General features: G+C 43.7%; 1 protein-coding gene across 1 annotated transcript in view; it reads right to left on the reverse strand.

Moving 5' to 3' along the window:
• Window positions 1-6,868: 6,868 nt before the first annotated feature.
• Window positions 6,869-14,071, reverse strand: part of LOC142214225 (cysteine-rich protein 2) — a 63,843-nt gene continuing 56,640 nt past the window's right edge. The window contains exons 7-8 of the mRNA XM_075283088.1: window positions 9,424-9,481; window positions 6,869-8,160 (exon numbers count right to left, since the gene is read on the reverse strand). Of these exons, the coding sequence (XP_075139189.1) occupies window positions 8,093-8,160; window positions 9,424-9,481 (126 nt within the window). The 3' untranslated portion in view covers window positions 6,869-8,092. The remainder of the gene's footprint in view (window positions 8,161-9,423; window positions 9,482-14,071) is intronic.

Here is a 14,071-nt window from a genome sequence, read left to right on the forward strand (position 1 = left end):
GCATGCTCCAGCCTTTTGGCAGCTCTCAAGCTGGCCTGCCGCTGAATTTGGTTCTTGCACTGTGCCTGGGATTGTTTCGGCATCTCAGCATCTCGCTGGGACGCCATATAATGAGTGTGTTGTTGACGTCAATGATCCCCCTCAGCTCCGCTTGAGAAGAACTCTGTGACTTCTGGTTTTCTTCATAGCTGTCGTTGTTTACGACAAATTAGATTCTCTTTTTCCCGGCATGTTAAAAATTGGCAAACTGCCAATTTGGATTAAAGGTGTTTGCCCATGTTTGTCAGCACTGCCTGGGGCAGATTAGATAATATGCAAAAGTATATACACACTGAGGATTAGCATGTGTATAACAGAGAGATAACAGCCCTGGCTGAGATAAGGAGATGCTAAGAGCAGTGTAATATAGTATGTGAATCTAAATTCATAACAGCCGTGGAGCCATGTCATTTACCGGGATAAAAAGTAGCCTATGTTTTAATCCAGGTTACAATCTATCTGTCTGCCAGATTTAATTCAAATCCGTTCAGCCGTTTTTGCGTGATTGAGGAACAAACACACAAACATCCAAGCTTCATTGATAATAGAGTAATCTACAGTAATATTCCCATGAATTATGAAAGTGATTAGACCACCAAGGCCTGAGAAGTTATTGAGGTGACACAGAAGACACAAAACATCCGCACTAACATGGACATCCTGTGCATGACCTCGCAGATTGTACACTGTAGTCTTACATTGTTGCCAAAAAAATCCCAGCACAATTTATCCCATCCCACACAGGAATGTCCTTTTCCGGCTCATTTCCAGAGACAGTTGGCAACTCTGAGAGTCCTAAAGTAGTCGGCACCTCCCAACTTTCAAAGGCAGAAAGAGAGACAGTACGTGTGCACTGTGACATATTGCACCGTGACATATTTAGCTTCACCTACTTCTATGTTGACTCCACCCACTCTGATCCATTTTGCTAGGTGCCCCCACACAGTATAATGCTCCTACAGTCACCCATTATATGACCCCACATTATAATGTTCATCTCCATTTACCCCACAGTATGAAGTCCCTCTCCTGGTGTCTCAGTTTAAATTGGGGGAAACTAGAGGGGACATGAAACTGGGGGATCAGGAGGATTATACTAAAAATTAAACTGGGGGCAACCAGAGGGGAACATTAAACTGTGTGGGTAACAGAAGGTGACATTAAACTGGGGGCAACTAGAGGCAGACATGTCCCCCTCCAGCTACCACCACGGTTTAATGTCCCCCTCCAGCTAACCCTATGGTTTAATGTCCCCCTCCAGCTACCCCCAAAGTTTAATGGACGCAGATGAGTTAAATCTGGGACATAGCTCCTGCCAACCGGGACCACAGGACATGACCCACAATCTGGGACTGTCCCGCCGAATCTGGGACGGTTGGGAGGTTTGTAGTCAGTGGCCTACAGGAGTGAGTAGCAAGGCAGGGGGCGCCAATGGTTTTCAGCTCTGCCATAGTCCAAGTCCTGAGGACATAAATCAAGTTAAAAGAGTATTTCATATATTAGAGGCATTTGACAAGGTGCTACATGTTCACAGAGATCTGGCAGTGTTATACAATCTCTGTACAGCCTACCCTACAGCTACATCAAGAAACTCGATGACATCATCACGAAACTCGATGACATCATCATGGAACGCGATGACATCATGATGGTGTTAAGGAGAAATTTCAAATCGAAGAGAGACAGAAGAATATTAGAATATAAACTCATGACGAACTTTGACACTTTCCAGAGGGGGTTAAATCAGTCCCATGTTTTTATGTAATTTTACAACAACTCGATGACATCACCACAAAACTCGATGACATCATCAAGAAACTCGATGACATCATCACGGAACACGATGACATCATGATGGTGTTAAGGAGGAATTTCAAATCGAAGAGAGACAGAAGAATATTAGGATATAAACTCATGACGAACTTTGACACTTTCCAGAGGGGGTTAAATCTGTCCCATGGTTTTATGTCATTTTACAATAACTAGGCCTCACATCACTAATCAGAGGGACAATAAAACTTAGAGAGCCATCCTGTGAACTGATAATTTGGTTTTTTAACTTTATTTGTGTGTCTACTGCTTTCCATCACTTGTCACTTGATTCCTTTGCCCCTTTTGTGTATAAATGTGCTTGCCTTCAGATATTGTGGTATACCTGCCTGATGAAGAGACCTAGTAGTCCCGAAAGCTTGCAATCTGTCATCATTTTTGTTAGCCATTATAAAGGTATCAACTACTGGAGACTCAATCTTTATTTATAATGTGTAGTCTTCTATAGCCAAACCGTTCCCATCCCGACAAACCCTAACTTCTTTGTGCAGTGAGCCCCCTTGTGGTGGAAACATGCATAGACATGTTACCAAAGTTACAGCTGTCAGAATATGGCGACTTTTCGAAAAAAAAAATTTTTTAACACAGTTTTGGATCAATGATTTGATTGTTTTTTCATTCTCTTTTGTGTTTTTTCATTGCAAGCAAAATAAATGAAGATATTAATACCAAAGAGTTTGTGCTTGTAATCATTTTCTGGAAGAACATGAGTATTATCTGAGAGAATTGCAGGGGGGGCAATACTTTTGGCCAACACTGTATATATATGTCTTATAGATATTCACTTCTCTGAAGACCTATCCAAACTACACTTGTCCGCCATTATGGTTTTATTGTCTGTCTGCGTGAACATAGTGACATAATGCTTACAGGTACATCAAAATACGATCTTATAAACTTGTGTTCCCCCAAATGTCCGTTCCCAGTTATCGGCCCGATCATCATCCTGTGTAATAGGGGCTTACAAAAGGTAATGTGGGGAGAGAAGTTGTCTGGATAAAGATCTTAGGGTCCCCTGAAATCCCATATAATAGATTCGCAGGGCATAACAAACAGACTGGAAGTCTCGCTCCTCTGCTAACACTCCATGACCGATTCTGCTCTACTCTATGTATAAGTAACTGGAGTAGAGCAGAGATGGCGACATCACAGAGAGCCAGCGGAAGAGGCTGAACACAGGGACACCCCGCAGTCTGCTCTGGGGGAGATCCAGATGTGTTGAAATCTCCATGTTCATCAATGTCACCAAATATGTTACTAACCAGCTGGACTTAAGGGGGATGTCCATTAATTTAAAGGGGCTTTCCGCCACCAAATGGACTTTTCATATTGATGAAAAAAAGGGAATCCAATGATAGGTTATTTTGTTTTTTACTATCTTACCCATTGACCGTAAACTGCTTTAAGGAGGCTCACCATTGGAAAGTTGGGGAGAAGAAGAAGCCCCATTATAATATGTACCAGGCTTAGGGTCCATCTCATGCCATATTCTTAAAGGGGATGTCCCACCAAAGCAACTTAATCCCTATCCACGTGATAAGGTATAAGATGCATATCAGTGGGGGTCCCATTCTAGTGATCAGTCGGCCCTCCGCCATTGATCCCTAGAATGGGAGAGTTTACTTACCAGGGTCAGACAGCTATGCTCCATTCATTTCAAGATAAGGCTGAAGTCCAGCACTCGGCATTGAAGTCAATGGAGCAGGGTTGTGCCTTCCCATTCTAGATCTGCCATGTTATCTTCTGTTCTGTGACTAGGGAATACGTTGCTTAGGTGGGACAACTCCTTTGCCAAAAAAAAAAAACAAGACAGGACGCCATGTTCAATGCCATAATTTATTTTGGTAGGATAAAAAGGCATGCAGAAAAAGGCGTGTTTACAATATTAATAATACTGCATTATATCTGTAATATTACATCTAGAATATTATGCTTATCGAACACAAAGTTGGCTAAAAGTAATACATTGTCCGCCATCTGGAATAGAGGGAAATTTAGCGAATATACTCTGGATGATTTTTTTCTTCCATTTTCATTCGTTACATAATACAGAATCATTTGCAGCACTTCTACCTTATCAGGGATCTTTCAAGTATCGAGACGTATCCTACATGTGGTCAATGGACAATATGGAGAAGCAATGGAATGGACAGTAGTCAATACATTCTTCAGGGGAAAATACAATACTGATCTGCAAAGGGGTGCTCGCGTGAACAAGATTCAGATTTGTAGACAAGGAAAAGTTAAACGTTTTTGCAAATATAGGTAACTAAAAATTTTGCAGAGTTTTCTAGATTTTCTCTAACCATCTCAGTGGTGACCTCTGTTGTCTTGGTTGGTTGCCAATGGACATGACCATGAATGCAGGAACCTTCTATGGTCCGGGACTTGGTCTAAGATGGTTAGAGAAAAATCTTTAAAGCTCTGCAAAATTTTTAATTACTTAAAGGGATCCTATCATTGGATACCCTTTTTTTCTGAGTAACACGTAGGAATAGCCTTAAGAAAGACTATTCTTCTCCTACCTTTAGATGTCTTCTGCACGCCAACGTTCGGTAGAAATTCGGGTTTTCTTTGGTATGCAAATGAGTTCTCTGCAGCACTGGGGGCGGTCCCAATGCTGCCAGTGAACTCTCTCCAGTACCGCCTCCATCTTCTTCTGGAACGCCCTCTCCCTATGTCTTCTTCCGTCCTAGGTTTCAATTTTCTAGTCCTTGGGCAGAGCCGACTGCGCATGACTGGGCCACAAGAAAAATGGACATTTACACAGTAAGCGGCCACAAGAAAATGGCGTCTTACTCAGTAAGCTGTGTAAGCAGCCATTTTCTTGCGGCACCGTCAGCTCTGCCCAAGGACTAGAAGATTGAAACCCAGGACGGAAGAAGACATAGGGAGAGGGCATTCCAGAAGAAGATGGAGGCGGCGCTGGAGAGTTCTCTCGCAGCATTGGGGACGCTCCCAGTGCTGCGAGAGAACTCATTTGAATACAGACGAAAACCGGTATTTCTACCGAACGTCAACGCAGAGAAGACATCTAAAGGTAGGAGAAGAATAGCCTTTCTTAAGGCTATTCCTATGTGTTAGTCAGAAAAAAAGGGGATCCAATGATAGGATCCCTTTAAATTTTCAAAAATGTTCAACTTTTAGTTAACTAGATTTCAATTTGTAGACATGTTCATGGGAAAACCTCTAAGTGCTTTGTGTCAGCAGTTGCCTGCCACTAGGTTTGGGGCCCCTGCTGGGGTTTAGCGCCCCATACCTGATAACGTCAGTCCTGTACGTTACATGGTTTAGGAGATTATTAAGGTTTTGAGTCCTAGATTCATCCATGGTGGCTCAAGGCGCATGCGCAGAGTACACCACGCATCTACGCACACAGTTATTTTAGGGGCTCCAAACCTGGTGAACAGTTGTTTTTAATGAAAACTACAAATATTAGACAGGGTTTGAACAGGAATGTTATTGTTTTGTTTATATAAGGCCTCATTCACACAGTGCAGATTTCATCAGAACCGTGCACCAGTATATTGAAACCAAAAAATGGTTTGGAGGCAAAAGGGAAAAGATGTACTGGTCATTCCAGATGGGGGCGCTGATCCTGTGCGGCTTCTGCTGTGACCGATTCTCCTTGGTGAGGACAACGGCAATAATAAAACTCCGCAATATTGATCATTCTATATTTGTACGGAGTCATTTTGCATGAAATATTCATAGGAAATTTTTATTACGGTGACTTTGACCCTACAAAAACAGCAAAACGTCACCGTGCGGTGCAGCCCCAAGTCACTGAGCACAATCTGATCCTATAAGGTGTTGTTCAGACAGTCCAGTACTATACCGGAGACACAGAATACACCATATAGGTCTAACCATAGCATCAATAGGGGGCGGTAGTGAGGGACGTCCGGGATGAGGAGGGTGGAGATACATGTCCAATGATCTAGGCTACAGTAACCCAACAGTCATTTAGTAACAGCCATGGAAGTCAATTTTTTTTTTTTTTTTTTACTAGTCATCCCAATAACGTGGACCCATCCTCGTTTGTACATAGTCATGGGGAACCTTCTAATGTTCCAAGTTTTTTTTTAATTTTTTAATTTTTATTATCTTAAATCCTGCTCATTTAGCTTGCACTATTACATTCACACCCATGAAGGCCGCTGCTCAGTGTGAACACTTACTTACAATTCTTCCCTTACCTTCTTACATTCAGTGCAATTGCTTTATGCCAATCTTCAGATAATAAATTAATATAATGAGATATCATTTCTGTGGACAGAAAAGCCAAATACAATTTTTGGGGGAATTTTTTTTTGTCTAACGTTTGCATTTGTCACCATGTCTTATGCATTTGTTTAGGCCTGGTTCACATAGTGCAGTTTAGTTGGTATTGGATCTAAAAAAAATAAAAAAAATAATATACATAAAAGGTTCCCATATACATAATCCAAACCCACACAGGAACGGACAAACATATAAAGGCTCCAGTGTGCCCTGACTTTACCCCCACAGCAGGGGAAGAAGAATAGGACAAGCTGGATTTCAACATGGCCGATTCTTTGTTCTCGAGGAGGAGGAGTCTGGCTGCAGCCTATTCCTTTGTCTCATTTCTCACACATGCACACTGGGCCTGACGAATCATCACCTGAAGCTACCTAAGGGTAAGTTCAAATAGGGTTTTTAGGTCAGGATTTTGAGGCTGTATCCGCCTCAAAATCCTGACCAAAAAGACGTCTCCCATTGAAATCAGTGGGAGCCGGTCAGTTCTTTTTTCCGGGAGGCGATTTGTTCCGACTCCCACAAAAAGAAGTGACATGCTCATTATTTAGGCCGATTCACCTTGCGACATCCGCCTGAAGACACTCCCTCCTCCTGACTAGGCCCATTCCTTTGGGCCTAACCCGGAGCGGAGTGTGCAACTACAGTCGCAGCTACCAGTATTTTGGACCGGAACCTGAGGCGGCCTCCGCCTCAGGTTCCGGTCCAAAAAACCCTGTGTGAACTTACCCTAAAGTGTACAACTAGCTTGAAGGTTTTGTGCAGCAGTGAACACTTATCCCGTATCCACAGGACGGGGAATGAGGATACAGGACCCAATCACCGGGACCTCCAACGATCAGGATTAGAGATGAGCGAGTACTGTTCGGATCAGCCGATCCGAACAGCACGCTCCATAGAAATGAATGGATGCACCTGGTACTTCCGCTTTGACGGCGGCCGGCCGCTTAACCCCCCGCGTGCCGGCTACGTCCATTCATTTCTATGTGGGCGTGCTGTTCGGATCGGCTGATCCGAACAGTACTCGCTCATCTCTAATCAGGAGGACAGAAAATCTAAGACTAGGGCAGTTTGCGTGACCGGCACTCTATTCATTTCTATAGGGCCACTGGCACTGTAATGGGGATAAGTGTCCATAGCGGCACAACCCCTATAAGTCCTTCCCTTTTACTTTCCCCTTCTTCAAAATCCCCACCAAAAAAAAGTGTAAAAATCTGTCATGTACAGCAGTATGTGAACTCAGCCTTATAGTATTATGCCTATTGACCTAATCCCCACTTCAGGATACGTATCAGCTGCCGACCCGAGCAGAAGGCTCCGGGTTAGAAATGTAGCTACAACTTTTTCCCTTTGGACTCAAAAATACTGACATGGTCTGTGACTCTGGACTCTTTAGAGAGAGTCCTGAAGCAGGTCACATGATCTCTATTGGCACTGCTGACTGGCTAAAAGCACTCGGTGAGGGCAGTATCTACCATAGGTAGCAGGTGTCATTGTGACCCCACAATTGTAACATTTGGGGGGGTATTTAGTGGATATAGTGTCATCTCCCTAGCTGTATTGTCAGAGGATTCTGGTTAGAGATTCCCTTTAAGGTTTTGTCATCATTCGTAACCAAGAAAGAACTTGTCATATCATAGAATAGAAACATCCCTTATAGCTGAACCTAAAAGGACAACTAGAACAAGACATCTTAGTAGCACATAGACCCCTATATACATAACACGAGACCCTTCATATCTTCCATTGTGACATCACTGACCATGTAGGCAACTTAATGTTCAGTACAAAATACAGAGATACCAGGAGTGCACTTTGCTTATTGAATCTGCTCTAAGGGTTTACTATCTACATGTTCCCGGCCGTCAGCTTAGTGTTATCAGCTAGAAATGGTACAAGTGGTGTGAGAGGAGTCCGCTGCAGCTGCAATAGGGGGGACAAGTTCTTAGGGTTGAGCCTTTGTCTCGGGATCTTTATCGTAGATGTAACTTCCGACTCCTCCTGTGTTCACACCTGAAATGCAAGAAGAAAGGGGTTTTTATTACTTCAATGCTAGAAAGTATGTGCATGTTAGGGGTAGGCACTGGTCAGGATCAGTCTCCTTCCCCCTCTGGCAGCTAGTTTATTTTATTACTTCTCAGCTATACTGCCACCTACTGCACAGGCTCTGCTCCTTCCCTGACAAGAAGGGCAGAAGGCATTTCTGTTGGCTACCCTGTAGTGAATAGAGAGACTCGGCAGCGCCACCACAGGTGAAGTGATGCATTACATGGTGCCTGCTGAAATCATCACCATGAGGAAAAAGTATGGAAGTCAGCTCTATTGTCTCTCTGGTGCCAACCACGAAGTTCTACCTGCCCAGGAACATTGGCTTAAATAGGAAAAGCCCAAGGGCATCCACCATCTTATAGGCACCATCACCCTGATTATTTTGGGTTTTGGTTATCCAGATGCGTTCGACCACTACAAAGATATAATCTTTGTTAGTGTTGATACAGATTAGGTTCTACTAGGCAAGTGGGCGGTAACACTGAGGTTCCTCTGGGGCGGGGTCTCTGTGTGCTGTATGTTATATAGCACCACCCACTTGGCTAATAAACCCTTATTTGTAAGAACTTATATCTTAGGAATGGCTGAATGGATCTGGGAAAAAAAAACCTGCAAAATGCTCAGGGAGACCGGGCCGATCACATGATGTAAGTCACTGGGCTTTTTACACCTATAAGTTTTTAGATGTGAATATCAGTAAGTTTATATGGTATATGGCTATATATCTATTTTCTATATACAGTAGGTATGAGATGCCTTTAATTTCTTGCCCCACTGTATCTTGTCCTCACTGCCACATCCACAGAAATACTTCCCCGCCCCTGAAAAGACATCATCAAAATGCTTCCCACGTATGAAACGGATTGCAGGCTAGAAACGAAGACATCTCGCTGTAAGCCAAGTCCACATGTGTGTATCTAAGGAAGCGTGAAGTGTAACTGAAGTGCACTCTCACTAGCAGATGTCTCCTCTCTCCTCCCTGGAAATCCGTCTCGCTTTATAGAGGGTCATTTTCACTTTCTCAAATATCCACAAAGACAAAAAAAAAAAAAAAAGTATCCTTCCCTGTCTGCGCGGTGCGGCGCCCTCCGGAAAATTTACTACCTCTGAAACATTGATGAAGGTGTTCTACAAAGTGTCTGACTATAGAACAGGAGGAAAGCTCTAGAACTGGACTACTCTAGGGCAGGAAGGAGTTAATCTTTGACAAATTTCACGCAGGCTTACCTTTTGGTCCAAAAAGGATTCCGTAGCAAGGCTTGTGACAGTAGGGCTGCCCATCATGCTGGAAAAAGAAGGGGTGGAAGTGAAGTTATTTTGGGAAAATGCACAAATAGGAGGTGCGACCTTATTAGACAGTCACCAAAATGTAACAACCTGTCTATGTTATATATTGTACACATTAATGGACACTAACCACAAGGCAGGGGATAAGTGTCTGTCCTCCTGACCACCAGGTCTCATAGTGATCAGGAGGACAGGGGACCAAAACCACCTTGAGAATAGTGCACTTGTGTAACTGGTGCTCCATTGACTTCTATGGAGCTGCCACAGATTACAGCCAGGAAGCCAATGGAGCGCTGGTCACACAAGCACCCTGGTGCCGCAAAATGTACAACAAAAAAATGCAGCTTTCCCGCAATGTGTGGCCTGAATTAAGAATTCTGCAGGCGAGGCTATACTATAACGTGTCACAGCGGAGAAGACCACCAGTGACTTATAGTTTAATGCTATTGGGGATGGATTTCCAAACTTTACTACGTGCAAGAATGAAATTCAGTCTTCCTTAATCTCCATCTCTCTATTTGGAACAAGATTCGGCAATAATGTCTATGAGGAAAGCTTGACAGAGAATGGACATGTTGGATTTCAGCTTACTGAGGTGTCCATCAAAATAAGGATGCATACGGGGCAACACAGTGGCTCAGTGGTTAGCACTGCAGCCTTGCAGCGCTGGAGTCCTGGGTTCAAATCCTGCCAGGAACAACATGTGCAAGGAGTTAGTATGTTCTCCCGGGGTTTGGGTGGATTTCCTCCCATTCTACAAAGACATACTGATCCCTATATGGGGCTCAATCTACATAAAAAATAAAATAAGCATGCATATAAAGTTTCTCTAGGTGTCGGGGAAAATGCATTATATATAAATGGCTGACTGCTGTGTAACATATCTACCCAGCTGCCCCTGAGAATTTTATCCGAATCCTGAACATACTGGTGATCATAACATATACCTTTGATTTATATTGGGATCGGTCATGTTTTACTGAGTCCTCCTCTACCATAACACATGACAAGTGCCAAGGTGCATCCAAGTGTGCATGTATATAGGGGAATAGCTATCAGACTAACAATATGGAAGGTATATGTGAATATGATAATATAATAATATATACCAACTAGCATAGTCTTGTGGCTCCACCTGCTGGAAAGAGCTGTATACGGAGTATATTCAGCGACATGCATGGTTTCATTGACAAGGCTGAAGGTCTTAATATGACTATAACATTACAGTACAGCTTATTATAAAGCCTAGACAAGTGATGTAAACGTTTAACAGCTTGCCCGAAGGTAACAAGATAATGGAGCCAATGAGCTATTGTGAAGGAATCCAGAAACAACAATGCATGAATTAATCATAGAAGACATCCAATCCCTCCGACTGCGGGAACAATAAGATCCATCATGGCGCAGGGTAATTGTAGGAGCTTGTGACAACATTGCCTGAATGAGCCGTTATTCATCTACACGTATTAGAAATGTCCAAACTCTCTGCAATGCCAAGAAGATGCCAAGTCACCTGCTGCGGCTGCAAACTGTACGCCCCAGTGATGCCAAGAATACTTACATCTCACATAGAGGCACTTATGGGAGAGCAGACTAAATTCCCTGATCCTTAAGGGTACATGCACACAGTCAGGATTACGTGCGGATTAGCCGCGTAATTGTTGTCTGATTTCGGGACTGTTGACTGTCAATGTGTATATGGACGCCCCTTGACTCTACCCTGACAGCAAATGTTAGGACAGATAATGAAACTCTATCCAATCCTTTTGTTCTTGGGAGGATAAGACATTGGTAGAGTGTGACAGCTGCTTCAGAGGACATGCATGCTCTGCGGAGTCAAGAATGCATGTGCATAGGACAGGGATGCTTGGAGGATAGTTATGCATATGGCTAATACAGAGACAGGTAGTAATAGGATAAGAAGGAGCCCAATGTGCAGGAGGTGGTGTTTGCTCTATTATCAGTAGAATTAGTGGTGTTTGTAGAAGATAAGACTAATCTCTTCTGGCTGCCAAAATATATTGGGCTGTAGATAAGAGGTCCCCAGACCACTTGCTGAACACAGGAATGTGAAACCCTTCAAGTATTCAGGGAGATGGATTGTCATTTGTCTGTAACAGGTCTATCTTACTCTTTAGCGACATGGGAGGTGGCAGAAAACTGCTTAGCATAGAGTACTGCACAGGACGGAGCTATCAGCGATCATGTGAAGGCGCAGACCGTATTTATCGGGGATCATGTGCAGGCGAAGTAGAGTGCAGTGCAGACCATATATATCACGAATCATGTGCAGGCGCAGTGCAGACCTTATTTATCAGGGATCATGTACAGGCGCAGTAGAGTGCAGTGCAGACCATATCTATCAGAGATCATGTGCAGGAGCAATGGAGTGCAGTGCAGACCTTATTTATCAGGGATCATGTGCAGGTGCAATAGAGTGCAGTGCAGACCTTATTTATCAGGGATCATGTGCAGGAGCAATGGAGTGCAGTTCAGACCTTATTTATCAGGGATCATGTGCAGGTGCAATAGAGTGCAGTGCAGACCTTATTTATCAGGGATCATGTGCAGGAGCAATGGAGTGCAGTGCAGACCTTATTTATCAGGGATCATGTCCAGTAGAGTGCAGTGTAGACCTTATTTATCAGGGATCATGTGCAGGTGCAATAGAGTGCAGTGCAGACCTTATTTATCAGGGATCATGTCCAGTAGAGTGCAGTGCAGACCTTAGTTATCAGGGATCATGTGCAGGCGCAGTAGAGTGCAGTGCAGACCATATTTATCAGGGATCATGTCCAGTAGAGTGAAGTGCAGACTTTATTTATCAGGAAACATGTGCAGGCACAGTAGAGTGCAGTGCAGACCTTATTTATCAGGAATCATGTGCAGGCACAGTAGAGTGCAGTGCAGACCTTAGTTATCAGGGATCATGTGCAGGTGCAATAGAGTGCAGTGTAGACCTTATTTATTAGGAATCATATGCAGGCACAGTAGAGTGCAGTGCAGACCTTATTTATCAGGGATCATGTGTAGGTGCAATAGAGTGCAGTGTAGACCTTATTTATCAGGTATCATGTGCAGGCACAGTAGAGTGCAGTGCAGACCATATTTATCAGGGATCATGTGCAGGCCTAGTAGGGTGCAGTGCAGACCTTAGTTATCAGGGATCATGTGCAGGTGCAGTAGAGTGCAGCATAGACCTTATTTATCAGGGATCATGTGCAGGCACAGTAGAGTGCAGTGCAGACCATATTTATCAGGGATCATGTGCAGGCCTAGTAGGGTGCAGTGCAGACCTTAGTTATCAGGGATCATGTGCAGTAGAGTGCAGTGCAGACCCTGGTTATCAGGGATCATGTCCAGTAGAGTGCAGTGCAGACCTTATTTATCAGGGATCATGTGCAGGTGCAGTAGAGTGCAGCATAGACCTTATTTATCAGGGATCATGTGCAGGAGCAGTAGAGTGCAGTGCAGACCTTAGTTATCAGGGATCATGTGCAGGCGCAGTAGAGTGCAGTGCAGACCTTAGTTATCAGGGATCATGTGCAGGCACAGTAAAGTGCAGTGCAGAATGTAGCTATCTGACATCATATGCAGACACTTTAGAGTGCACAATAGAGTAGTGCACATATTGTATCTATCAGGGATCATATGCAGGTGCAGTAGAGTGCACAATAGAGTGCAGTACAGACAATATCTATCAGGGATCATATATAGGCCCTATATCTGATATCCATCAAAGATCCCATGCAGGTGCAGTACAGTGCACACTAGAGTACTGCACAGAACAGATCCATCCATACAGCCCTCCTATATGAAGGCTTCATGCTAGAAAACAAGCAAGGACTCATCGATCCGTTTACCTCTCTGGGGCACCGCTATGTCACCTCTAGTTATGGATATACAGAAAAGAAATAGAAATATATTTATGGGTTTTCCAGCACTCAAATCTCAGATGGTGGAATCGATCAATGGTAGAGGGATGTGGTGACAAAGTAATGGTCTATGGAGGCCGCCTGTCTGTCCTCTATTGTGTGCTGTCAGATTGGGCAAGTTCACTTTTATTTTCCACATATATTAGTGGCATCAATAAAGGACCTTATTAACTAATGGAAATGGTAATGAGAGATCACTGTGCAAAGTGTAGTGGCGCATGTAGGTATTGCACCGCTGCTCCACTGAGTGCCCCCCTGTCCTACAGCAGATGATCTGTGGGGTCCCGGGTGTTGGATTCCCACATATCTAATAACGATGGCCTACCCCAAGTATAAGCGGAGCCTAATGACATGAGTCGGTGCTAGTGTGACCTGGCCTCACACTTAACATATGCAGCCAAGCCATATGTGTACTAGGATTTACCTGCCAATGCCAGAAGCTGAAATCTTCTCATTTCAATCTGAAGTATTAATATCAGATGTCTTGAGAACATGAGAAGACTTCACCGCTGAGAACCCCGGACTGGACAAAACACAGAATTCCTCCACAGTTTTTATGGTGATGATATATTATTTGGCAGCTCGTGAGTGAATTACAAATAAGTTTTCGACACTTCGTTGTTTGTCCAGAAGATCTCATGGCCAGATGCCTA

Source organism: Leptodactylus fuscus, chromosome 7 (assembly GCF_031893055.1).
Source record: "Leptodactylus fuscus isolate aLepFus1 chromosome 7, aLepFus1.hap2, whole genome shotgun sequence".
Taxonomy (NCBI): Eukaryota; Metazoa; Chordata; class Amphibia; order Anura; family Leptodactylidae; genus Leptodactylus; species Leptodactylus fuscus.